This window comes from Cupressus sempervirens, chromosome 10 (genome assembly GCF_028749045.1).
Source record: "Cupressus sempervirens isolate cs-2001-9-10 chromosome 10, ASM2874904v1, whole genome shotgun sequence".
Classification (NCBI taxonomy): Eukaryota; Viridiplantae; Streptophyta; class Pinopsida; order Cupressales; family Cupressaceae; genus Cupressus; species Cupressus sempervirens.
In genome coordinates, this window is record NC_143127.1 from 816974714 (window position 1) to 817002097 (window position 27384).

At 37.4% G+C, this 27384-nt stretch overlaps 1 protein-coding gene across 1 annotated transcript in view; it reads right to left on the bottom strand.

Annotated features, from left to right (window-relative positions):
- Positions 1–1000: 1000 nt before the first annotated feature.
- Positions 1001–27384, bottom strand: part of LOC149536443 (phosphoglycerate mutase-like protein 1) — a 67632-nt gene continuing 41248 nt past the window's right edge. The window contains exons 8-10 of the mRNA XM_089807701.1: positions 26240–26359; positions 1713–1757; positions 1001–1569 (exon numbers count right to left, since the gene is read on the bottom strand). Of these exons, the coding sequence (XP_089663827.1) occupies positions 1494–1569; positions 1713–1757; positions 26240–26359 (241 nt within the window). The 3' untranslated portion in view covers positions 1001–1493. The remainder of the gene's footprint in view (positions 1570–1712; positions 1758–26239; positions 26360–27384) is intronic.

Consider the following 27384-nt stretch of genomic DNA (forward strand, 5'->3'; position numbering starts at 1 on the left):
ACAAAAATCTTGCCAAGAGCAAAACATGAGCTGTGCAGAGATTAGTAGGTTTAGGGTGATTAGATTACTACTGTTTTGTTTAATCCTACTTCATTTGCTTCAAGTGGGAGAATGTTATGCGTGGGAAATAAATGATGTAGTAAACTTTAGAGTGCTGCGGCTAACCTGTGGGTTATGCTTACTTTGCTATTTCACAGACTACACGCTGTTAGCCCTTGCGAAATAACGACATGTTGTATTAACCGCGTATGTAAGACTTGCTCGCAAGTAGTTGAAACATTTATTGCAAAATTTGACTTTGTGAAGCTTCTAGATGTTGGTGCCCAGTTTGGTTTTTCAAATTAGTTTTTGGCGCCCTGTTTCACTAACTCTCATATTTTAAACATTCAATGTATCATTTGTAAGGGGTTAATGAATGTAATGTAATGTGCTGAAGCTGTAGAATGTTGCTAGTGATTGAATAATAAAAGTTAGCCAGTTTTCTTCAAGTGGGTTCTGTTTATTCCTTATTGTCGCTGTTTGTTCTTTACATGCTTTGTTTCTATTTCCTCTGTTTCTCTGCCCTGCCATTATTTCCTAACAATGAGGACTCGGAAAATCTGAACATAGAGAGCTTTTAGCACAAATCAGTTGTGTTTGGCAGATCATTTTTCCATGTTGTTGGAGAGGAAACAAGCTTATAGAGCAGAATGGAGTCTTTACATGACAAAATCCTTGACAAACCAAATCTATTTGAACAGATAGTTGTACAGTTGCAAATGACGAAAGGAATCTTAAAATCACTTGACATTTCTATTACCTTTAGCACAACTAACACCTTTGAATTTGATTCTATTGTGGAAGATTTCTGTCTAAAGAGGTGTGCAGAAGGTGTCTAATACAAAGCTCTTCAAACAAAAAGCAATGGTGGCTAGAGGCTGGTCCTCAAAGAAAAGGCAGAAAGGGTAAAGAAGAATGTTGGTATTGCAATAAATCAGGGCATCTCAAAAAACATCATTCATCAGTGTAAAGAAAAGTAAATTAAGATAGTTCTGATAAATATTTCTTTCAGGGACGAATCCCAGTTCATATTTCTTCTACATTCCAACCATGTAGCAGACGTGGAAAAGCCAATGTTGATTGGTGCAGCAGCTCAAATCTCATCGTACTTTTGGCCATTAATTACACTGTTTCACCAAGAGTCTCATGACTATTTGAAATAACGTGTAGACCTTGTTTCCATAAGGGTCCTCATATTCCAAATTCGTATGGCGACTTTACTTTGACCTGCAAAATTACCTTTACATGCAACTTGATTAACAAGAATGCATTTGATGGAATAATGAGAATATGAAAAATATAAGTTATCTGTATTGGCATTGGATTTCAGCATATCTAAAATCATGCCTCATATTCCTTAGTTTGTTTGAATTTATTAAAAAAATTGAATTTAATATAGATAGCATCCTGTGTCAAACTGCCTCGTATATCTTTCTTTATATCTCTGTAACCACTTAATCACTTGGAACATCAGGACCAGAAGGAATGCCTCCTGGAAAGTCTTTTGTAGCCAAATTTTTCCCAATTGCACTGTAAACAATAAGAAATGGAAATGTCAAAATTGTGCAGAAGGCAACAATAAAACTTAAATACACGTGCACAGAAATTGAGCAGCATGTTATCTAATGAACAAAATAAATCGTTAGTGAAAAGAAACATAAACTTATACTGACCTTCTGTCTGTTATAACAACCGATCGAAGTTCACAGTTTGCAAACCTGCGCAGAAAGATAAAATATCAAAAACAGAAGTGTGAACTCAAAAGAAATAAATGAAAAACAAAACATATGCATGACTTAATTTCTTGGTATCACAATTTACATGTCTAATCGTCTGATAATGTTATTGCATTTCTTAACTAATTTCTGGGCATCACCATTTAACAATACACTCGACCCAAAAAATAGTGAAACGGAGCTGAGAAAAACATATAACCATCGCGAAGGCTATTGTCCCACACGGATGCAACACTCCTCAACTAATTTCTGGGACATCTTCAATAACACAGAATTCCTAATCACCCTGTGACTTTAACGTGCATGTACATGCAAGAAAGCAGGGACACCCTTCCAAATTACGTTAATGGATACATGAATGTAAATTTAAATTACAAGCATCCTACAAATATACTTACCAAAAGATGTCAGTCACAGGATATAATGCTTATCTCTATATTGGTTCCAATGGGCACTATCAAACCTTCCAAGTCCCGTGCCTTGGCTAAAAATCAGGGCATTAAAGATAAAAAAGATAACAACAAACAAAATAAGAACCAAAAAATCAATAAGAGTGAAAATGGGATCAGAAACAAGTCCAAAATTCTGAATCCGAATCCTCTTCCTCATGATGAGCAGAAGCATCTAAAAGAGCAAGTAGTTTGTCTTATTCGTCTTCTTGAGAACAACATCAAACTATGAGATGCAGCAAAGAAAGTTTCAAAAGGAGAATCTTCAAAGGCCATTGATATTAGTGAGGAAAAAGAAAAGGCAAATGCCCTTACTGCAGTTGTTTCACGGCCAGATATATGGTTCATTTACTCAGGTGTTGCTCACCACATGATAAATTCGCAAGAAAAGTTTCTCATCCTTGAAGCTATGTTCAATGCCAGATATTCTTATGGGCAATACCTCCCCAAAAGAGGTTCTTGGGAGGGGCTATTAACATCAGTGAAGGGGTGTTTACAGGCACAGGAAAGAGAGTTGAATGTAATCCAGATACAATGGTTATCAGTGAGCTCCATGATCACTCTACAGTTGCCTTTGGGAAAGGCAGTAACCAATCTAGGCTCTCCCACTTTTCTCACATTTTTTTCTGATTCTCCTTTGCCAGCTTTGCCTATTCAGATGAAGTAAAAAAATTGTTACATCAATGGTTTGGCCACTCGAAATACCACTAACTGAAGCATGTTGGTCAACATAACATGGTTTCAAGAGAGCCTATAATTTTTCAAATTGTGTTTGTTGAAGATGCATTCTTTGCAAGCATCCAAAGAAGATTTGATAAAAGGCAAAGCTTGAAAAGCCTCTATATGTGCCAATTTTTATGCCACCGTTTTTGGTGAGCATTACCCAATTTTCAGGATTTTCCATAGGTATCCTATTGTGCTGGGAGGATTCCAATGTTCCTGGTGAGCCCAGTTCTCAATTTCATTAAATTTTGACGCCAGATGCTGTTTGTAAAAGTGTGTGGCAACAATCTTCTTGGGTATTTTGGGTTTGCTCTCATTGGTCTTCAAAGAAAACTGCTGTTTATAATAAGCTGCTCACGTGGCACCAATCTTTATAGGTCTTCTTTAGCTTATTATCTTTGGTCTTCAGAGAAAAACTGCTATTTATAGTAAGTGTTTGTTTAGCACCAATCTGTTTGGTTTTTTTTGAGTTTGCTCTCTTTCGTCCTCAAAGAAAACCTTTATTTATAATAAGTCATTGCATGGCACCAATCCTTCTTGGGATTTTCTGGGTTTGTTCTCTTTGGTTCTAACTTCTCGGAGAATACTAGTATTTATAGTATGTGCTTGTATCGACATCAATTATCATCTGTCGGCTTCAAATAGTTCCAACATGTTCAACTTTTTATATCCAATACCTTGTTGATCTCGTAAGATGATAGAAATTATTTTAATATTTTCATTTTATTGTTTTCAAAACGACTTCAATATTTAAGTGAACTAATATTTCAAAAACTGTCGTAACTTGGAATGCCTAACTGGAAGACACAAGTAGTGCCTTAAAAGTCAATTGGGGGCTTTTTTGAGTCAATAAAATATTTGAATGTTCATATTTGCCCTAATTTTCCCTCCAAGTATATATAATATGGTTTTCAATTTTGGCTCTCTAATCTCATTATTAATATATTAGATACCATAGTCAAGGGTTGGAGTCAACATGGAAATATTTCATTATTGGGCACTTAAATACCAACCATTGTTAGACATGGGCATGCCTTTTTGAGGATTGTGTAAGAGTCGATACAGTTATGTGAAATTGCGGGAGTCTTTGTGATCCAAAAAGACTAAGGGCATAGTTTAGCTGTAGTCACCTTTTCTGTTCAAAGTCACTTTCAGATTGGGATGTGAGAGCTCGAATGGCTTGAAGTGGTACCTGATGCTAATTTGGAGTCACCTAGAGTGCTGGGTGGTAACAATAAGCGCCCAATATTTCATTGGAGGTCTGCACTGGAAATTAATGAAAGGAAAATACTAATAGCTATCAAACTCATGATCAAACTGGTAATTAAGTTCAGAATTTAATCTGCAAGTATTTCTCTTCTGTCATATGAAAACAGTAGAATGCATGGACTATTATCAGTGTTTGTTTAGTAGAAGTTGCTATTTACATTTTTGTTTATGAATTTTGGAACTGAGTTTATGTAAGGCAATATGACTCGAAAACAATCAGCAATTTCATGACATATTTCTGCCTGAAACTCCAAAAATAGAATGCATGTAGTGTTTGATAAAAATCTCTTCTCTGAACATTTTAAAAAAATTGAAAAAACTGGGCTTATAATTGGCAAAGGCCTTTACATGCTATACTACATCCTTTATAGTAAGGCATTCGTGCTGCATATATAATTTGGAATCAACTAGCTACACCACAATTAACTTCATTTATTCATTGGTCAATCTTCACTCCTACAACTGAACAACCTAACCCCTAACCTTACCACTTGCTTTACCTAAACCCCTACCTACTCTTCATCTTACACTACACAACAAAACAACTTACATAATGTGCATCCACTCAAACTGCCAGTATCATATCCATAAATTGTTGAAACTGAAGGAAGTTAACTTAGTCAGGAAGTTATTCTCAAAGAAAAAATTCCTTTTGGTTACGTAGAAATTGTTTGATATGTAACTAGTGGTTTCAAAGGTAGTGCACTCAATTATCATAGTACCCATAAAGAAATTCTAGGTGTAGTAGATATCTTGAAACGTTTTCAAATGTTTGTGGGTGACCAACAACTTGTTCTGAGGTCCACCCACCAAAATCTGAAAGGTTTCTTCAAAAAAGAATCCAAAAATAAAGTGTGTGGATAAGGCTATTACAATGGGCACAATTCCTATATACATTCGACTTCACAATTGAACAACTTCCAGTAAAACAGAATATTTTTGATGAATTTTTGTCTCATGATGATGAAATCAATGACTCTGAAAAGACGGATCCAGTCATGTAGTCAAGAATTCACTATTGAGACCAAAGGAATTATGATCTTGCCAATGATTTTCTTCATGATAGATGATGAATTCTAGAAGCATACTCTAAATTGTCATTTCCATATATGTGGGCAGACAAATAGTGTTATTCACACTTATAGGACTGCATCATTAAGATTCCAATGATACCATCATAACCATCAATTTAATAATGCACAAGTTTAAAAGTTTTTTGTTTTCCATTTGGAAACTTAAAGGAGCAAAGCAAGCGGGGTGACTCTCCTCCTACGGAGCTATAGGATCCACCTCCTAGGACACTTCTCTCATAGGTGAGAGAATATTGGATGCCCATGCTACTGGTCTGATGCTAAACCTCCGACTCAAATACGCACTCACATCTTGTGTTGTACTCGCCCTACTAGTGCCCTCACCAATGGCCAATAACGCAGCATCTATAGTGACCACAACATCTAAACCACTACATCCAATCGAACCTGTAGTGCCCTCGAACTTTCAGGTACCTCTTCCTGCGCCGGTATCTCCCTCACCTTTTCTGGTAAAGTTGTAGGTGGTGATGGATGAGGCTTTGTCTGTAATGTAACCACTGCCTCCAAAATTGTTGTAGGCTCCAAGATCTCTGTGAGGGCTGGCTGGGCTACTATTGTGACAGGAGTCATAACCATTGGCTATCTGAACTGTCCAAAACCAGGAATATGTGTAACTATAGGGGCCAAATGACATATCGCTAAGAGGGTAGGCCGTGGGAATAGTAATTTCGTATGATAACTTCGACCTCCTCATCATCCTTCATGTCCTCTTCCTCTTCGTTCCTCGCACTAGTATTGTCAGATGACATCTCCTATCGATTGCTATATGTATTCCTGTGTTCCAACACTGCGTCTAACTCTTGCTTGAGTCGCTTCTGCCCGACCGTGGCCTTCTATTCGCTTGGTATGTCTAAATGCTTCCACTGCATAATGAGGGCCTCACTTGGAGCGAGTGGACCAGGCTTGGCCTCCAACCTGTCAAGGGGGATCATTCCTACCGTAGCATCGAGAAACAATCCAATAGCATAATGGGGCATATAGAATGTCCCGTGCTGCAGCGCCGTGAATTCGTACATGCATTCCATAAGTACTATTGCCCAATCGTACACCTTGTTCATGATCTCATTCATCATCACTATCTGTGAAAAGGAAATATCAAACATGTTGCTTGATCCCGTGAGCTTGCTCTTAACTAAGTCCATCAAGCAGCGCCACTCTCCCTTTTGAATGTTGGATTTTTTCAATCCTTCGCCTTTGGAAGTATCCATCAACACTTCTTTTTCTAGCTGAGATAGTTTACCGAACACGAGCTTTAACAGGCATGCCTTTGCCTCCCGACTCAATTTCTTCGATTTTCCATCAATCTTCCTGCCTCCCTATTCATGGCTGGTTATGCCAAATACCTAGTGAAGTTTGTTGCTTTGAAGGAAATTACCAAGTCTCACCCTAAGTAGGAAAATGAGTTGGTTCTGGAAAACATGTCATAGGTATCTATCATTGTACGCCGAAAGCCCTCATACTCTCAAATGTAGAAGACCGACATTTGGATTGCCCATTCCACCTGTGCCTTTCTTGTTTTGTTCTTTACTGCGTGATTATCAGGGTTATCTTGCCACCATTTCTTGCACTCCAACCCATTTAGACCTTCAAAAGGTATGTTTTGAAGCATGAGATGTACTGCTCCAGCCACCTATACTTGTTGTTTACCCTTCTTTTCGCTTGTGCCTCCTGCAACTTGGATGCCTAAAGGCAATGTCTTCACATATTTATTCATTCTCTTATTGGTAGCCAAGTCCTCCAACTTCTTTGTCCAGGCCCTCTTCCCAGTAGATTCCATATTTATCTCTTCTTTTGTCTTTTTCTGTGCAAGAAGTGGTTAGTGCATTTGCTTCTCTTGTAGAATACCTTAACTTTTCCGTGCAACTCCTTCGGATACCATACGGTGCTTTTGCCTTTGATGCCCAAACTATGTTACTTTTCTATAATGTCATACAGCCTCTATAGAAGCCGCTCGATATGACCTTCAAAATTGCTTACAGTGGTCTTTCAATGTGTAGTGATTTCTTTAACTTGCACAACATGGTGTCTTCTTTGTGCCTAGTGATAAATGGAAAACCCGTTCCTTACACCATGCTCCCTCTAATGCAATTTCGATTGTACGGTATGCCTTCTTAATTGAGCAGTGGGGCCATATGAAAGCTTCAACTTTCTATTGTGTTTGTGCTATGTTTCTTAAACTGTACAATTTACATTCCCTTATTGGTCGTACGGTATGTGTTTCTTTTGCTTCTTGTCATTATGGTCGTATGACATGTATTCCCTTGTTGTTTGTTCAGGTCGTACAATAGTTGGTTTTCTCAGGGTCGTACGACCACTTTCTTCTCCATACGTTTGTATGTTGCAACCATGCATGGCTTCTACCCCGAGTCCGTATGGTGTCACCCTAGCCATTGCTGCCTCATGACGTGCCTTCTAGATTTGGCCATACAGTGGCTTTTTGTGCTTGTAGGAGTGCTTTATAGGTAACCATACAATTCATATGTGCTTATGTCCATATGGTGTCTACTTAATTTTATTCCTAAAGTAATCTCAAAAATAAAGTAATCTCATTCTTAAAATAATCTGAATCTTTATTACTCTTCTTTGTCTGTCCATATTTTCCTCATTCTCTTTTCTTCGTATGCTCACTTTATTATGTACTTATTTATTATTATTATTTAATCATTTACTATTATTATTAAATACTCACATTCTATTTGAATCGTTCGTCTGGGTATCATTGCCTCCTCGGGCTTCATTCCTCTAATGATAAATTTTTAACTTTGAACCATTTACTGGGTCGGCTACTTCCTTTCCGTCGAGCACCCACAACTTGACCACTCCATTATGGCCAACTTCCGGATCTTGTATGTCCCGACCCACTTCACCTTAATTTTACTGGGTTTGATTTGATTACGCCCATTATACTTCAGTACTAGTTGGCCTAGCGTGAATTTGTGTTGTTTTAAATGCTTGTCATGCCAAACTTTGCGCCTAAGCTGTGAAATCTTTGTAGGCCATTGTGCGTGCAATCTTCGTTCGTCAAGCTTATTGAGGTTGTACACCTCTCCCTGAGACTCTCCATGTCCCCCAACTTGTTATCAATCGCTCTCCGTAAACTTGGTACCATAAACTTTGTTGATACTACAGCCTCCTGACCATAAATTAATTGAAATTGGGTGTATCCTGTGGTGACCTTGTAGGAGGTACGATAAGCCCATAACGTCAATGGCAACTTCTCTTCTCAATCTTCACGTTCAACATCGTAAGATTTGTAGATCACTGAAACTAAGATTTTGTTTGTTGATTCTGCCTATCCATTTGCTCTCGAGTAGTACGGGCTTGAAAGGGAATGGTAGATTTTAAATTCAGTCGTAAGTAATCTGATGACATGGTTGAAAAATGCCCTCCACGGTCGCTTGTCAGCTGAATTGATATGTCGTACCTTGTAATGATTTGTTCATAGATGAATTTCGCTCTACTCAGTGTAGAGTTATCTGGCAAGGCCTGTGACTCTACCCACTTTGTGAGGTACTCCGTGGCTACAACGATGTATTGACATCTCCAGGCTCTGCTTACCTCAGTAGTCCAACAAAGTCCAGTCCCCACCATCTGAAGAGTTCTTGCACCTATGAAGGGTTCAGAGGCATAAAATCCCTCTTTAGTGGCTTCCCGACTCTCTAACATGTATCACATTCAACGACCCACTCTCTGACGTCGTATATTGCAGGCCATCATAGCCCTGCGAGAAGTATCTTACGCATAGTTGGGTCTGGGCCCATATGTCTGCCTGCTGGCCCTTCATCTGTCCCCTTGGAGAACACATCACCGTAGGATTTGGTCAAGTCCCATCTTGTATAGTAGCCCATTGATCAGCTGAAATGTTTGAATTCTTAGTATGAGTTTCCTTCTCTTGTTTGGTTGCATTTCTCTAGGAATTGACCCGTTGAAAGATACTCTCTGATACTTGCGTACTAAAATGGGAGTACGGCGATCTAAAACAACTGTGCCTCGAGAAAGTCATCATTAACTCCCTCAAGTGGTTCCCTTGACTTGATTCTAGAGAGGTGGTCTAAGCTGACATGTCTTTTCTAGGCCGTACTATAATCTTAAATGTGAATTCCTACAGGAGAAGTAACAATCTACTTATTCTCCCCGAGATGATTGGTTTATTCACCAAATATAGTAAAGCCTGACGATCTACGTAGAACACAAAAGGGGTTGCCAGTAAGTAGTGTCTAAACTTCTACACAACATACAACATTCCAAGAGCTTCCCTCTTGGTTGTGTTGTAGTTCTTTTTTGATTTTGACAAGAGTCTACTTGCAAAGTACACCAAGTGGTCTAATCCATGATCACCTGTATGTGCGAGTGTTGCTCCGATTGCGAAATTGATGCATCAACATGTACGTGGAACTCCTTGTCCCAGTTTGGGTAAGCCAAAATAGGTGATGCGGCCAGTCTTGTTTTCAATTGCTGGAAGGCTTCATCCTGTTCCACTTCACTTGTAGGGTTTCCCCTTGCAATTTAGTCTATCAAGAGGGTAAGGAACCTTGGCAAAAAAAATTATGAACCTCTTAAAGTACCCGATGTGTCCCAGGAATGTTTTACTGCTATCACATCCGTCAACACCTTGTCCAGGTCTGTCTTCAACCCTACCATACACATGTGTCCCAACAGTTTTCCTTGAGGCACCATAAATCTACACTTCTTAGGATTTAGTGCTAGTTGTGCATGTTTGCATCAAGTGGTTCCCCTGACTTGATTCTAGAGAGGTGGTCTAAGCTGACATGTCTTTTCCGGGCCGTACTATAATATTAAATGTGAATTCCTACAAGAGAAGTAACAATGTACTTATTTTCCCCTAGATGATTGGTTTATTCACCAAATATAGTAAAGCATGACAGTCTATGTAGAACACGAAAGGGGTTGCCAGTAAGTAGTGTCTAAACTTCTGCACAACATACACCATTCCAAGAGCTTCCCTCTCGGTCATGTTGTAGTTCTTTTCTGATTTTGACAAGAGTCTACTTGCAAAGTACACCAGGTGGTCTAATCCATGATCACCTGTATGTACGAGTGTTGCTCCGATTGCGAAATTTGATGCATCAACATGTATGTGGAACTCCTTGTCCCAGTTTGGGTAAGCCAAAATAGGTGATGCGACCAATCTTGTTTTCAACTGCTAGAAGGCTTCATCCTGTTACACTTCACTTGTAGGGTTCCCCCTTGCAATTTAGACTGTCAAGAGGGTAAGGCACCTTGGCAAAAAATTTAATGAACCTCCTAAAGCATCTGAGGTGTCCCAGGAATGTTTTACTTCTATCACATTCGTCGACGGTGGCATTTCCAATATCACTTGGACCTTGTCCAGGTTTGTCCTCAACACTGCCATACACACGATGTGAACATTGTCCAGGTTTGTCTTCAACACTGCCATACACACAATGTGTCCCAACAGTTTTCCTTGAGGCACCATAAATCTACACTCTTAGGATTTAGTGCTAGTTGTGCACGTCTGCATCTCTCCATACACTCTTTTAGGACAATAAAGTGTTTGTCCTCTGCACTGAAAACTGACCAATCATCTAAGAAAGCCTTGAAGTTACCCACTAAAATCTTGTCAAATATGTGCAAGATGATCCTTCAAAACGTTGTCGGGGTGCTGCACAGACCCAACGACATCCAGTTGTAGGTGTAAACTCCATCTTGCACTACAAAGGTTGTTTTCAACTTGTCCTCCTTGGCAATGGATATCTAAGTGTAGCCAAAGAATCCATCCATGAACAAGTATATTTCATGCCCGACAACTTCCTCCAACACACTATCAATGAATGGTATTGAGAATGGATCCTTAATTGTTAGTGTATTCAAACAACAGAAATCCACATATTCTTATTTGAGTTGTATCCTTTTTTAGTGAGATTATGATTGAAGACACCCGCTCACTTGTCTGAACTTGAAAGATAATGCATGCATAGAGCATTCGGTTAATCACATCGTTGACCCATCCAACATAGTTTTTATTCATCCGGTATGGTCGCTTCTGTATAGGCACTGCTCCTTGTATCAGTTGGATCCGGTGGACACACAATCCTGGCAACACTCCCTTTAGATCTTTGTACGTCCATGCAAAAACATCCTAGTACTCCATGAATATTTTGAATACCACTGCTTTCAGAATGGGATTCCAATCATCTCCAACAAAAATATTTTTTGAGTTGGCCTCGTCTCCTAAGCTCACAATCTTAGCCGAGGGTTCTTCATATTTAATAGGTTTCTCGTCACTAAATGTATGCGCAGGTGTTTCATCCATCGGTGCCTCCCCTTGACTTTTCTGTATTCCGTCTGAAATTTGTTCTTTTCATCTTCCTTACTTCCTTCTTTCACCCCTAACATGTGACAACTTGGAAAGAGTTCATAGTCCTCCATTTGCAAATGAAGTAAGCCATTCAATGAGTCCAAATCATCATCATCGGATCCTCCTAGTTTCAAAATTCCTTCTTCATTGGGTTCCATCCTTTTCTTTCCTTCGTCGTCTCCTTCTTCACCTTCAAAGTCTGATTAGCACGCCATGTCTTCTCCCACCATCTAAGTGTCTAGGTCAATTATGAACCTACAACCCCCTCTTTCTATCAAAAGAATGTTCCTTTTCCAGTTGTGTTTCACCTTTGCCTATACTAGCCAGCCTACTCCAAGGATAGCGTCATAACCTTTCCTTTTCAGCGGAATGACCACAAAGTCGAGGAGGAAGGGTTGTGTCCTGATTTTTATAGTCTATGCCATTAAAGTCCCGAGGGGTTTGATTCCATGTTGGTCAGCGCTAAGCAGTTGGAATGTAGGCAGCCATAGACTTGGTTGTCCCAACTTCTTCCATGTTTCCTCTACTAATATATTAACGCTTGACCCCCTGTCTAGAATGGTGTCCCTCAAGATAGTTCCAAGGATACCCATCTCCACTACCACAAGGTGTCTTCCTGTGTTTAGTGCAAGTAGCATTGGATCTATCATGGGAGCTTCGCTTCCATCATGGGTGTTGATCCTTGGCTCATCCACTGTTTTTTGGGGTGGTGACATGTTTAAGATTGTTGCTCGTAACTAAGGCATTGCAAGGTCGTTTAATTTCATAAGAACCTGAGCTTGCATTACCTACTGTATAATGTTTTGTTCTGCCTAGTTCCTCCTTGAGGTACTCACAATGTCATTCTTTTGTGTTCTTTCGGCCACTATCTCCTTTTCTATTTCTGCTTTTGCATGTTGCATCATTTTCTTCTCCTCTTCAAGGTCTAGGTATGTCGGCTTTTTCGCTTGTGCGCGAGTGACTACTAATATTTCTTCCTTGCATCTTTCTATAGTCAATAGGTTCATCTCGAGCTTAGGGCATTTTGAGTCATTGTGGTCTCCAGGACCACACCATTTGCACAATAGTTGCGGTCTTCCCTTCGTGGTACAATCTCTAGTGAAGTGGCTCCATAAATTGCACACACAGCATTGTATCATTGGCCATTTGGTTGGATCATATTGTATCTGGCTACAGCCCTCATTATTATTTTTTGTTAATGTTGTTGCCTCCTCTTCTGCATCGGTTGTTTCAATAACCTCCTAAGTTGTTGCATCATTGTGTGTATTTGTTCCTATAACTCCCAAGGTGGACACTTATTGCATCGGCAGCACTTGCCAGTAACCTTTTGTTTTCACATTGAACGAGCATTCTTTCGTGGATTGTTCGACAATCTGACAAATATTGCAAAATTGGTTCTTGGGGCAATAGCCCTTTGAGTGGCCTTCCTCCTTGCAGTGCATACACCATAGTTCCCCTTCTCTTTTTTGGCCAAGGTTCTTCATGTTTTTAGAATCTTTCATCATACACACTATATCTTTTTGTAATGCCCAAACCTTTTTATTCGATTCTTCATCACTGCTTTCGGAAGATGAGTCTTCCAACTCTAAGGATTTGTCTTTCTTCTTTATCCCGATTTTGTGTTCGTTCTCTAAGTCCATTGCTTGGTTATATGCATCTATGTACAATGTCAAAGGCAGTATTTTCATCTTTTTCCACAATATTGGTCGTAGCCCTTCAACAACCATCTTTTCTTCAACCCATTGGCTGGTGGGCTTTCCATCTTTCCCACCATCTCCTTCAGTCTCCTTGCATATCCTCAGACTGTCTCATTCTTCCCTTGCTTTGTACTGTAGATTTCCGCTACAATCTCATTGTCACCCCTTAGTAGTCTAAATTATGTTGTAAATTCTTTCTTGAGATCCACCCATGTGGCTAGCTTCTTCTGGTCGATGTCGAAAATCAATCGATTGCTACGCCTCTTAGGGTCGTTGGAAACTAACAGATCCAGTTATCTTTGTTCGTCACACCATTCGCAGTTTATATCATTTCACACGTTTAACAATAGCAAACTAGGTCAACTGTTCCATCGCCAGTAAATTTAGGCAGTTTCTCCTTCAGCCTTGCCATCATTAACTTTTTTTTATTCTGCTCGACTTATGTGCTTGTTGCACACCCGCGTTGTTATGCACAACTGCGTTACTCTGTACAACCGTGTTACTTTGTGTTGGTTTAATGAGTCCTTCTAACAATTGAGTAGTTCAATTACCGAATTGTATCCGTTCATCTGGTGTATTGGGGACAAAGAGTTCACCCCACGCTCGTGCTCCTTCGACACCTCAAGCTATGTTGGTTCCTTCTCTTACGTCTAGATTCTTCACCCTTGGCATATACAACTCTGGAAATTCTTCCCTTGATTCTTTGATCAACCTCAATCTTTGAAACTCTTCCATTGTCTCTTCTATCAAGTCCTCTCATGAAAAATTAGGCTAATGCACTCCGTTGGTCAGTGCTCCCATGGCACCATGGTCACCTTTAGTGACACCCCCTCGGTACTTGTTGGCAAGCTTTAGTCTATACCTTCGTTTAGCTTGTTGTGTGCAAACTAATGCTTCATGTGTTGTGCATACATCATCATTTTCTTTTCTTTTGTTTCGATCCTTATTAAGTAAATTCGTCATCAATCTTCAAAACACATCTTTGATACCAGGTTTGACAAGCAACGATGCCAAATATTTAACGTGCAGGGTAATCAAATTGCATTTAGAGACTAGAATATGACACAGAACAAGATAGTATTCTATTCATATAAGTAGAGTAAACAAATCATGAGTACAATAATGATGATCCATAGTTCAATCAAATGATATACATATATATCCCAAAGGGATGAGTCAACCATCACACAACCTTTCGAATACTAACTAATCCCATCGGCTTGTGTTAGACTTTGCTGATAACAATGGGAACCTTTGCAAAAAAATTGGTTTATATTGATTGCCACTTGTCTTCTGGAAAACAATTGTATCTAGCAATGGGATCAGCACCAGCAGCCAGTAGAAAGTGTAACATATAAGGTTTGATGCATGGGAAATGAATCTGACACTGATACAAATGCAAATGGTTACTATGAAACTTTTCCCTTGTTCCATATCCTTTTCTTCTACCTCAATGGAAAATTCTAGACTTGAAGAATATTTAGACATAGCGGTGAGGTACTCATCTGTTTTTAGTTGTTGATCTTTTGGAAGATTCAGGGACATCTGGTGTTAATGTCAAGTTATAACTAAATCTAAATGCTTTGTCTGCTTTTGTGCTTCTTCATTTCATCTATGTGTTATTCTGTTCTTAAATTTTCCAATTCCTGTTGAGCCCGCCCAATGACTATTTCAAGGAAATCAATTCTTTGATGACACCAAGTGTGTCAGGCTAAAGATCCTAGTGGTTGTTTTCAGATTATTGGAATATTCAACTGTGTTTAATGGAGCACTTGTAGTTGTTTGATAGATTGTTCTTCTACTTCTTGTAGTGGCTGCTACTTTTTTCAGCATAAAGATGTTTGTGCAGCCTATTCCGTTTTTCCCATATCCCATAATTACCAATCATTCTTTTCTTTTCTTCTTCAAGCTCTCCAATCTGATGTAAAACATTTGTAAGCCTTTAATCTGCAGACTGAAAATAGGAACTACTTTTAATAATGTAACAAAAATAGAAAATTTCACTATTATCTGAATGAGAACTATGTATTCAGATTTCAATAAATTACATGATTCAAAATCATCTTCATTTTCTTCATCATTGAAGAGAATATTATCCTCATCAATAGGATGGGCATTAACATAAACATAATCACTTTCCTGTACTTTGCTAATTTTTGCTTTCCCTTTTCCTTGTTTCTTTCAAGACATTTGTTCACATAATGATTCCCTCTATATATGTAACATGTGGCCGCTAACCTTGGAAAATTAGTTTTCATGATTTTTTCCTACCTGAATAGCCCTCTACCAAAAATCCTATATTGCTTTCTAACTGAGAAGTGTTTTCTAGGTGTTTATAGGGTGGACTCAAAAGATTTATGTTTTCTTCATTTGCCAACAGATCTGTTTCTATGCTTCTTGTAAACGTGATAACCATTAAATCCATACCCTGGCCTGAAAATTTACAGACTGAGACAAAGAACTACTTTCAACTTTCTAATCGGTTTCTTCTCACCTTTCTGCCTACAGCTATCCTCATTAACTTCAATATTATAGTTGCACAGTTGTGGAAAAAATATTGTTTGAGTTCTCTTCCATCTCTGAGTAGACTCTCAAGAACCTTCGTCGAACAGAAATAACCAATAGGGTGAATTACTTCTGAGAAAACATGAAGTACATAGACTCAAAGTCTTCTTCATGCCCATTATAGCATGAATTCAGATATTTCTCTTTGAAATGTTCAGAATCTGAGTAAAATCACAGCATTTCGTAGTAATAAACCTATTATAATATTGCCTTTCCGAAGCTCTTGTGTTGCCAACAAACATTGTAGTAAACTGATTACATACTGCATTTAGGACAGCATTGAGCAGATCATTTCTCTAATTAGCATCCAGTCTGTCCCATGTTTTGTAAGAACCCTTCAAGGCTCTAACGGCTGAACAGAATATGCTTGTTTTTAAGTTTTTATTGTTTTCCAATTTTTTTGTGTTTTGAGATGGTTTGACACAAACAGCAATACATATGTTGACATAAAACTTCTGAAATTTGTAAACTAAATACTAGGGAAAAAAACAGATGTCAATTATTATTTTTCATTATTTCATAGGGAAAACACTTGTTACAATCAAATGGCATAGCTAGATAGTGGAAGAAGCCCTTTTGACAAGTGCTGGCCAAAAAAGCAATTCAAGAATACAAAACCCTTCACCAGTCAGCAGAAAAAACTAAAGAGATCATGCCAAACCTTGTTGTAGCCCAAGTCATTCATTCTTGTAATTTTTATTGAGTTTTTTGTGCCTCTTTCACCAAAACCAAACCATATATGGAAGAGTAGGTAGGGCAGAAGGAGAACCAGAAAAAAAAAAGATTTCAAACCACTATAAACAGCCAATAGCTTTGAAATCTGAAGCCTCATTCTGCCATAAAATGTGCCTTCAATTGAAATTTATTTACCCAATCACTACATTGCGACCTTCATATGAAGCCACCCCAATAAGCAATATCAGGTGAATATTTCACACCCTCTGATTGCTTCTACAGAGAAGCAGCAACACTCTCCAATGCCAATAAGCTCGGAACTCTACTGAAACCCTTGGCCTCTCACAAACTCCCATACTCCAGAGAAAAAAATACCAATTAAATAATCAACATCATAATAATGAGAATGAGCACTCAAGTCCCTTTTATTCTATTCTTCTGAGGGCTCAAACACTTTATGGCAAATGTGGGATAGAAGATATATTCCCACTTTCAGTTTTTCTACTAAAACTCTATACTTGGTGCACAAATAATTCTTTTAAAATTAATCGTTTACCCGTCTATGATTACTTGACCCTTAGTGAATTAAGTTATAATATGAAGTCATATTATAATACGAAATGTTGAAATATAAGCTCAAACTATTAATATTTCTATTAGCCAATTAAATATTACTATCTCCGTTATTCCTCATTATCTTTGCACATTGTCTGAACTGGAAGCTGACATGATCAGGCCGCCTATGACCATACCCCATTTCTAAAAATAGCAGGGGTCCCTCTTTGAGCCTCTCAAAATTTACTATAGATAGCAATTACTATATACAAAATCATGGAGACCTCGAATGAAAGCCAAACCTACAAAACTTTAACCACTGAAGAAGATGCATTCCTCACAAGACCCTCTAACCAACCTCATTAGCCTACAAGGATCGGTGATAGGATAATTTTCTCTGTTGATTGATGTCAACTAGATGGGTACATCACAGTCTACCCTCCTTGAAATTGTTCGTCCTCAAGCAATCTTGATTGAGGATGTTGTAATATGTCCTTGCTCTCCCAAGTAGCACCCTTGACCAGCAAGTCCTTCCAATTAAATAAATATTCCCCGATGACCCGTCTTCATAGTTGTCTCTCTCTAACCGCTTGATGTCCTAATCCCTTTTTGAGGCGTGACACACAGTACACATGGTGTACCCTGTTGTTTGTCAATAACTCCAACTCATAAGCACCTCATCAACCTGCCTAATAATTTTGAAAGGGTCATAAGAACGTGGCTTAAGCTGCTTTACTCCACTCTTGTTGAGAGTGGACTAACGTTAAGATTGTAGCATCAAATACTGTATCTCCTACCTCAAAAGAATGCTCAGTTCTCTTCTGGTATGTCTATTGATTCTGTTAATTTTGGGCCTCAGCAATGTTTTCCTTGAGAGCCTTTACAATGTCCTGGCTCTCCTACAACAAATCACCAGCACTAGGCACTCTACTATCACGTAGCACTAAATCTAGAAAATTGGGCACTTCATACCCATACAACACCAAAAATGGTGTCATTTGTATAGACATATAATGAGTAGCATTATAACAATAGTCACAGAGGTAAATCCATTTCACCCAAGACTTTTGTTGTCCTGCAATATAGTTTATGAGATATTCCTCCATTCACTCGTTCGCTATCTTTGTTTGTCCATCTATACGGGTGGTAGCTAGTGCTTGGAGTAAGCTCGTTCTCACACAATTTGAACAACTCCTTCCAAAAAAGGCTCATGAACCAACTATCTCTATCACTGACAATATTCGAAGGCAATCTGTGAAATCTAAATACATCCCAGAAGAATGACTTCACTACCTACGTAGTTGTATATGTAACAGTAATCGAGAAAGTAAGCATATGTTGTCATTCAATCAGTAACTATGTATATACAATCCCTCCCTTGGGCTTTTGCTAAGTCCGTGATAAAATCCATAGACAATCATTCCCACTGCCTGATAGGAACAAGTGGTTGATGATAAAATAATAATCTATATGTCATAATGCTGCTGAAATTTATTTAGATCGGTAAATTGCAATCACTTTCCTTTAAGGTTTTACTTGTGGGAAATCAACTCTGTCTGTTTCCAACTCATAAGCACCTCATCAACCTGCCTAATAATTTTGAAAGGGTCATAAGAACGTGGCTTAAGCTGCTTTACTCCACTCTTGTTGAGAGTGGACTAACGTTAAGATTGTAGCATCAAATACTGTATCTCCTACCTCAAAAGAATGCTCAGTTCTCTTCTGGTATGTCTATTGATTCTGTTAATTTTGGGCCTCAGCAATGTTTTCCTTGAGAGCCTTTACAATGTCCTGGCTTTCCTACAACAAATCACCATCTTCTAGTTCTATGATGATAAAATAATAATCTATATGTCATAATGCTGCTGAAATTTATTTAGATCGGTAAATTGCAATCACTTTCCCTTAAGGTTTTACTTGTGGGAAATCAACTCTGTCTGTTTCCGCTTTTATGGCATAGTAGTATGCACTTGTATTTGCTTATTAGAAGCTATACAAGGAACTATTGGATACAGGATGTGCATACTGATCTCAGATGAATTTCTGGGATGCTCTCATTTCCCTTCAAAATGGAATGGTCATAAATCCCAAGATCTTGGGATTTCTGCCCAAGTCTGATCCAAACAAGTTGAAATCTCTACCATGACAAAACCTTTGGGCACAATTTCTCAAAACATAGGGTCAGTAATCCTATGAACTCAAAATCTCCACCTTAGAAAGAACATGGCCTTCAGTGAAAGTTGAGTGCCAAATTGGTGAAGGCAAAAATTAAGGGACCAAACATGAAATCAATCAAATACTTAAAGAATAATGATCAGGACTGAAAATGAAAATGAATTGAATTCTCATGGCAATGAACTTTCAGCCAGCTTGAATTGCAAATCAGATTGAGATTCATGATAAGTAAACCTTGAAACTTTGAAAGCCATTTCAAACATGAATTTGAACTTAGGTTGGCAAAATGAGCATGCAAGGTGAGGGTGAAAAATCTCAAGATCTTGGAATTTCCACCCTTGCAAAATCCCAAGAACCCTAAATTTAATATCCCCCTAGGATATTATTTCCAGATTTTTCACCACAGATATTCAAACAAATAATTTGCATGCAATTGATTTCAATCTAACTAGCACATCATATTCAAATTGTAGAATATTCAGCTAAAATAGAGATTCTGAAATGAGATAAGAATATTTCAATGCTGCATTTAAATTTCAGTAGAACAGCAACAAAATATCCAATCGTAGTCACAGAACTTATAGTCTGACTGGATATCCAGAAATATGAATTTGAAGCACAAATGAGACACATGAGTGATATCTCCAACAAACAATGGGTTTTTCTGTCCACTACCTCCAAGCTCAAGGATTCCCATCCTCAAACCTGCTGAAAGCCAAACCTTCCCTCAATTCTCCAAGAGAATAACAATAATGACAATAAACCTCTCAATGTTCTTTTAAAGCACAAACTTGTGACTCTTCATTTCTCTTTTGTATGTCTCCTAGTATTTCTTTTTGTCTCTTTATTATTCTCCCTTTAATATTAAAATGACTTTACAAATTTTGAGTGAGCTCCAAAAAAGTCATTTTAATACTTTATTAAGTTGTTTCTTAATCAGCCAATAGGCTATCTTGTATGAGGATGCCCGTCAGAATTCATGGGCAAACACCTGCAAAATAAAAAATGGTGACAGAAACAGGCTTTCGCCAATGCTGATTTTGCATGACACTACCAAAGTTAGAAAGGCTAGAAGCGAGAGAGACGAAAAAGCCACCGCCTGCCGCTCTTGCCCCTTCTTCCCTCCACCTCCAGCTGCATTGTTGGTCAAATGTCATGGGCAAGTGCGTACCCTTCATGGAAACTGGCGAGATTCAGTTTGATTCTCCACTCTATGCTTTGCATTTTCCGTTGGTGTTATTTTTTTCATTTCTGCAACGGGACATAGGTGAATTGGGCAATGGATCTTGTTTAAAAGAAGAAGAAAAAGCTAAGTGTAAGAACTAAATTTTACCTCACTACTCTCCCTTTTGACTGGTTATGCCAAAGAATTGGAAGAGATTGTGAGCAGCCACTAAAAGAGATATTAACGTATTGGCAAATTTTGTTAGTGTGGGATTCCACAAATTAGAAGACAACGCCATTGCACTATTGGCATATTCAGCCATTGGAAATATGTATTGTAATGGCTTCCACTGGACATAGAGGAGAGCCATCTCTAATTTAAATAGTTGTAGAGAGGGCAAATGGCATGATAACAAATGATTTGACCAAATTCTAACATCGGCTTAGCATGTCGATCATGGAATTAGTTGGCCTACATCAAGGATGGAAGACAACGGGGACAATTATTCGCTATTGTTGTGCATGGAAGGGGCTTTTGATCCAAAAGTGGTTAAGGGCATGGTGGATGCGAGCGGGGAAATAATTAGCGGGTGGAGAAAGGAATAGAGGTTAGATCTGCTGGTGGAGTTGGAACGATATTGATGAACAAGGCTTCAGATGGGTGAGGACACGTGGCGGATGCTCATATTCAGTTTGGTAGCGTCCGTCAAGGCCTCTGCTGGCAACACCATTCGCCTTTACATTCTCTCAATGATGAATGTGATGACGATGGTTTTATTCTATGAGACAAAATTGGGGGTTAATTTGGTGCCGATTTTGGTTGTGTTTTCCACACAGTGGCCAAATCTAAAGATGGAGGAGATCCTGAAGCTGAATATTATAGCCAATTCTTGGGATTCTTGGAGGCATTGCACCCTTCCTTTGATGACACTGCAGTTGTCATATCCACATCTATCAAAGCCATTCCTTTCAAATATGCCTACATCAAAACTACTCTCTCCTTTCTCTACTCTACTACGCTTATTGCATTACACAATTCGATTTGCATGTGCTATGTACCTTTCTCAAAAAATACTTAAATATTAGAATACCATTTCTCAAATTTTAAATGTAAAGGAGTAGGTAATGTTAAAACTATAGTCCAGAAATCCATGAAGATAACCAGCAATAAGAAAGAGAGAAAACTAAAACAAAGAACACCAAAATTATCCTAGGAAAACCCTTCGAGAATGAAGGTAAAAACCCAGCCACACAACACAAATGTACTTTATTGATAATGAAATGTTCAAGTGTACAATATCATTTGCTTGATGCAAATATATAACAATAAGAGAGACTCTTCACATTATAACCGAAGGTCTCTTGAGATTCCAATAACTCCTATAATTAATTATAACTCTTCGAGTATTCATGCTTCAATGCATGTGAATGACACGTCATTTACATTTAATATTACAAATTAAACATAAGTGTCATTTTCAGCTGAACGTAACAATAACGGTAATAACATTCATATTTCTAGAGATAAAGATCTCTACCATAGTTACCATCTTCAACAGGTAACATTATATAGTTCACTTATTGTGAATTGATATTTGGTTTTTTATAAGAATTTCAAATTTTCAAACTTTTTTAATTAGTGAGTTAAAATTAGCTTTTTTTATGTGAATCTCTTTTATCACTCTTTTTTATGTATTATTTTTATTGATTTCTGAAAGTTCATAATATTAAAATAATAGATATAGTATATCTGTAAACTCTCTGTGCTAGCCCATGGGTTGAGCTGTATTATTTTTTGGTTAGTTGGCTAGATCCGATATCTGAAACTTACCGTGTAACCTCTTTTTGATCCTTGATATGCAATAGTATAAATATAGTATATTTAAAAAGTTAAGATCTGAGATCTAACTTATTTCAATTTAATTATAGTTTTAAAAGAAAATTTAAATTGAAAATTATAATATCATTTCTTATCATTTTGAAAAACACTATCTTAAAAAAAAATATTGAAATTCAAATATAATTAAAAATGAAATAGTCTAAAAAGTATTTTGCAATAAAATTGATTAGAAAATTCGTACAACTATTTTATTAAACTATGTAGACTGTTATTTTTGCAAATCAAACTAATATATATCAAAATTAAATTATATGAATCAATCTTCTAATTGTAATTATAACTAAAGTTTAAAGATTGGACAAAAATAAGCAAGGTTGCATGGGTACTCGTACCCACGTACCCAAGTACCAGGTACACATATCCCACGTACCGGGTACTCGGTGGAGAGCATCATAGCTAAGGACCTGGATTAAGATTCTGATTATTTTTTTTGGGTTTTTTTTTTTTTGTATTAGCTTGTTGTTTATCAAACTTAATTCAATACCAAAACAGTCTGAAACTTTGATACTCATTAACAATAAACTTTATCATTCTTCAAGTCATAAGTTTATCATTTGCAATATGTCATTATCATATGATTTAGGATCTTCTTGTTCATGTTTAAAGTCTGCCTTCTTTGTTATGCATCTAAGCATTTATCATGTATTGTTATTTCAAACATATAGCAAATCTGAAACTGAAAACAATACATTACATTTGCAAACTTTATCACTGTTCTTGTTTTGAAAAACCATTTTCATGACTCATAATTTCAGAATTTTTATAAATATAAAAGTATAATTTTTAAATAAGTTTGACATAACCAAGTATCCTTGTCCCCTATTATGAAAAATACTTTAAACATTAAACATTCAGCAATAGCATATATATATATAATTTGATTTATGGCTCATATTTTCAAATTTCTTGTTTTGAATGCTCAATGTCATGACTCATGACATATATTTTGATTTTTATATTTTCTATAAAATATTAATTATATAGAAAAAAATTAGGCATGCACATGTACCCCCGTCCCCTATTTTGAAAAATATGCATACCCGTACCCGTTCCCGTTCCCACGTACCCGTGCAACCTTGAAAATAAGTTATCCCTCTGAGAAGCAACTTTGGTTAGGGTTAGAATCATGTTAATATTTAGTCTTAGAGATTAGGTATAGTTAGGATTATGATCAAGGTTAGTTAGGATTGAGATTACTAGTTTAAGAGTACCCAACAGAAATGCAAAGGTAGTTGGTAAGAACTCACAATTACAAATTTATATGAAATTTTATTTTTTGAGTTGTTGTGCAACAAGGGGAAACTCCTAACAACCCTACTGTAGGGGGCAATGCCTCAAACACCTATCTCTCCTATATTAACATTAACCTTTTATTATTGGAGCCACCGTTTTCCTAACATTCTCAAAATCCGAACCCTGACCCTGTCTCTAACCCTTGAAAATAATTCTAACCATCGATTCAATTCGTAACCAGAAGCCTTGAACATTGACACACCGACACTAACTCTAATTTTGTACATAAAACCAAAATCCTAAACATATCAATGACTAAAAATAGATAAAGTTTATAGTTCATATATTGTACAAAAGTCAGCATTGATTTATGTGTGTTATGGCATCTATAAATTATTATAACCATTTTTTCAATTTGCACTCATCTAATATATTATTTAATGTATATATTACTACCGGCATAACCATTGCATTTCTTTTGGATACAAGTGCTAGTTTTATATAGTTCAACACCTTTAAAACTTAATTAATTGATTAAATTCTAATGTCCTGAAAAAAGGGACGTTACACAAAAGTTTTGCGCAGCTGTAAATGGTATTTCAATGAAGGTTCTTAACTCCAACTTGATGAAAAAATGAAAAATTATGTTTGAAGAGGTAAGCTCGATGAGATTAAAACAGAAAGGCCGAGTTTTATGTGCAAGATGAAGAGAAATCAGGTTAAAAATGAGGTTGGGAATCCCAAGATCTTGCAATTTCCACCATGTTTCCAATGGCGATATCAAGCAAAAACAAAAGATGGATTTCATGATATATGCTTGAATTAAAGAATGAATGGCAAATCAAACAAAGTCTGAAAGAAGCCATGTATGAGATCCCCAATAAAGGTCAGAAGTTTGCACAAACTTGGGAGTTTCAATCCCAATAACCCAAAACCTTCCCCATGTCTCCAACATGTGATGCGATAAGCTATGAGAAGAAAATCAAAAGTTGGAATCCTCTATGAAGATTTTAAAATGCAAATCGATATTGCCCCCTAAAGAAGTAGATCAAGATTTACAAACAAAGATGATGGATGAGTCTCTAATACAAGAGTGGAATTTTCCTAAACATGGGATTTCAAATCCCAACATTCCACGAGCTCTGCCATAAGCCTCAAGGGTGGAAATTTCACAAACCTGGGACTTTTAAAAACAATAACACAAACCACCGCCCCTGGCATAATAAGCGCCCAAGGCAAGAAAGAAAATCAATTGGAGCTCAAGAAAACAAAAATCAAAAAGATGGGGAACTTGATTTCATCCAAAATGACATGGGGATATAAGGTGGTTTTTTGCATTCCTGCCCTGTCTGTTGTGTTGGACATCCCTTGGAGTAGGTTTTGCAATAGCTGTTGCAATCAGGGGTTCCAGATTTTCAATGGAGGGCATCTTGCTTCTGTTGGAGTTGTAAACTTCTTTTTAGAGAGTCATTCTTGATTTGTTTGGCCTATCTTTTTCTATGGGACCATGGTAATTGGTGAGACCCCCACTCCACCTTTGGGGTGTTTTTCTCTCCTTTTTAGGAGATTGCTTTGTCTCTATTTGGCTCAGTGGAGCAGATGTTTCTTCTAGCCTCTTCAGGAGGTTTACAACTGGGGCCAACATCACTGCTCTCTTTGTGCAAGGGGACTGTGCTTTGGATAGTGCTCTGCCTACAATGTTTTTTGCCAGAATATGTTATCCGGGTTTTGGTATTGTGCACATTTGTAGCCATCCTGCTGGAGTCAAGTTTGCGTTTAGAGTCGCATCTTAGTCTGAGATGGCTATTTTCTATTGCTCAACTGTTTAAGATAGCCCAAGTGAGCTTTCCTCTGTTTGGTGGGGTCTACTCGGCCTACTTGTGCTAGCCTCTCTTGGAAGAGCTTCACATGGCAGAATGATGGCCAGAATGGTTTGTCATTGTGCAAGAGCTTGTTGTGTTTGGTTACTGGTAGTTGTGTTTTGACATTTTTCTATATTTCCTCTTTAATACCTATTGGATTTGTTTTTGGTTTTGATCTAAAACAGATTACCTTGATTTTGTCTAAGTCAGTTTCTATTTCAGAATAAATGCTTTCCTTAGTAAATGTTGAGAGAGCTTTGGATTCTATTCTTGTTAATTTTCTCCTGAGGGCCTATATTGTTTCTACCCTATCCTCTTTTCATGAGTCCCCTATAGAGGTGGAAAGTTACCTATGGAGGTGGAGAAATTCCTTAATATGGAGTCAGCAATTGACTCATTAGCTGTTTGCTTACTCTCCTTAAAATCCTATTGAGGTGGATGCTTTTCTTCATAAGGTGGAGTAGTTATTTTGGTGACTGATGATGTGTTGTAGTAAGGGGTTTGTTGGTGTCCTTTCTTTCAGTACTGGCTGCCATCTTGCTAATACTGGTCTGTTCCTATTTTCTTTCCACTTGTTCGTATAGGAAAGAAATGGGATCTTGTGGATGCAATGCTGGAAGTTTCTGGGAGCCTTTTCAACACCAATTGATCAAGATAATGCACACTACTTGAAGACAAAACATTATTGTGTGCATGTTTATGTAATTTATAGAAAAAACCTCTATCCGCCATAAAAAAAAAGCTTCTTTACAGTTCATCCACTTACGCTTTATGAATCTCACTTCTGACCAAGGGATTGCAATCCTTCCCAAAGGATTCCAATGTGTGTGTTAGAAATCCACTGTGTGAGACTATTGCTATTTCCTTCTCCTTTCGTGTCAATAACCTGCAGGTACAAATTGAAATAACAGTCACATTCATACTTTTACAAAACACATTTCTTTGTAATGATCTGACAAGAGTTTAGCATCCATAAATGTCTTATTGATCCAGAAAAAGAGCCTAAATTAAAATACCATGTGTCAGGTGTTTTTGATGTTTTATTTTTCAAACTAAACCCAGAATTTTGATCCCAGTGCTCGGATACAATCCATGGTGATTGTATTAACTTATTGAATGTACAAAATCCTACAGGTGTAACAATCCTTGTTACAAAATATTCAGGCCCATTTTGCTTGTGAGTTCATCTCCCTGTGCCAAATATTTCTGTCTAGTAGTTGTCCCTCAAAAACATCCAAGTCTGTGTTCAACTGACATAATTGTAACATATTCACCAATTATTATAAATCTAACACAAGACTAAAATTAGAATTAGTTCACAGCCTGCCGTGAAACCCATATTTTGGTTTTTCCAATTTTCTACGACTCTTTGCTTGCTGTTTCTTTCCAATTCATCCATCAAAACAGTATATTATGCAATTGGTTAATACACCAAAAGGAAATCTTTGAGTCTTAGTTTTAATGCAAAAGGAAAGCTTTTAGTCTTAGTTTTATTGTATAAAACTATCTTAACCAGACGAGTTATTGTTAAAGTGAAATAAAGTATGGAACAAAACAAATCAATCTATGAGGTGGTATTATAAACAAAAATATTGCAATGCGCAGAACCAGTATTTTAGATCACAGCAACAAAATATTTTGGGGAAAAAAAACAGTGAAGTAAAAGTACACAGTTTGGAAGTCTAGGTTCAACGATCATAATTATAAAAAATTCCTATATTATCATAGGTCTAGCAAAATACTAAGATTAATGATAGTCCATAGCATGCCGTGAGGCACATATTTTGGATTCTCCTATTTTCTGCAACTCTTTGTTTGCTGTTTTTTTCCTTGCAATTTATCCATGCAAACAGTATATATGTAATTGTTGATATACCAATAGGAGACTTTCTGGGTCTCAATTTTATTGTA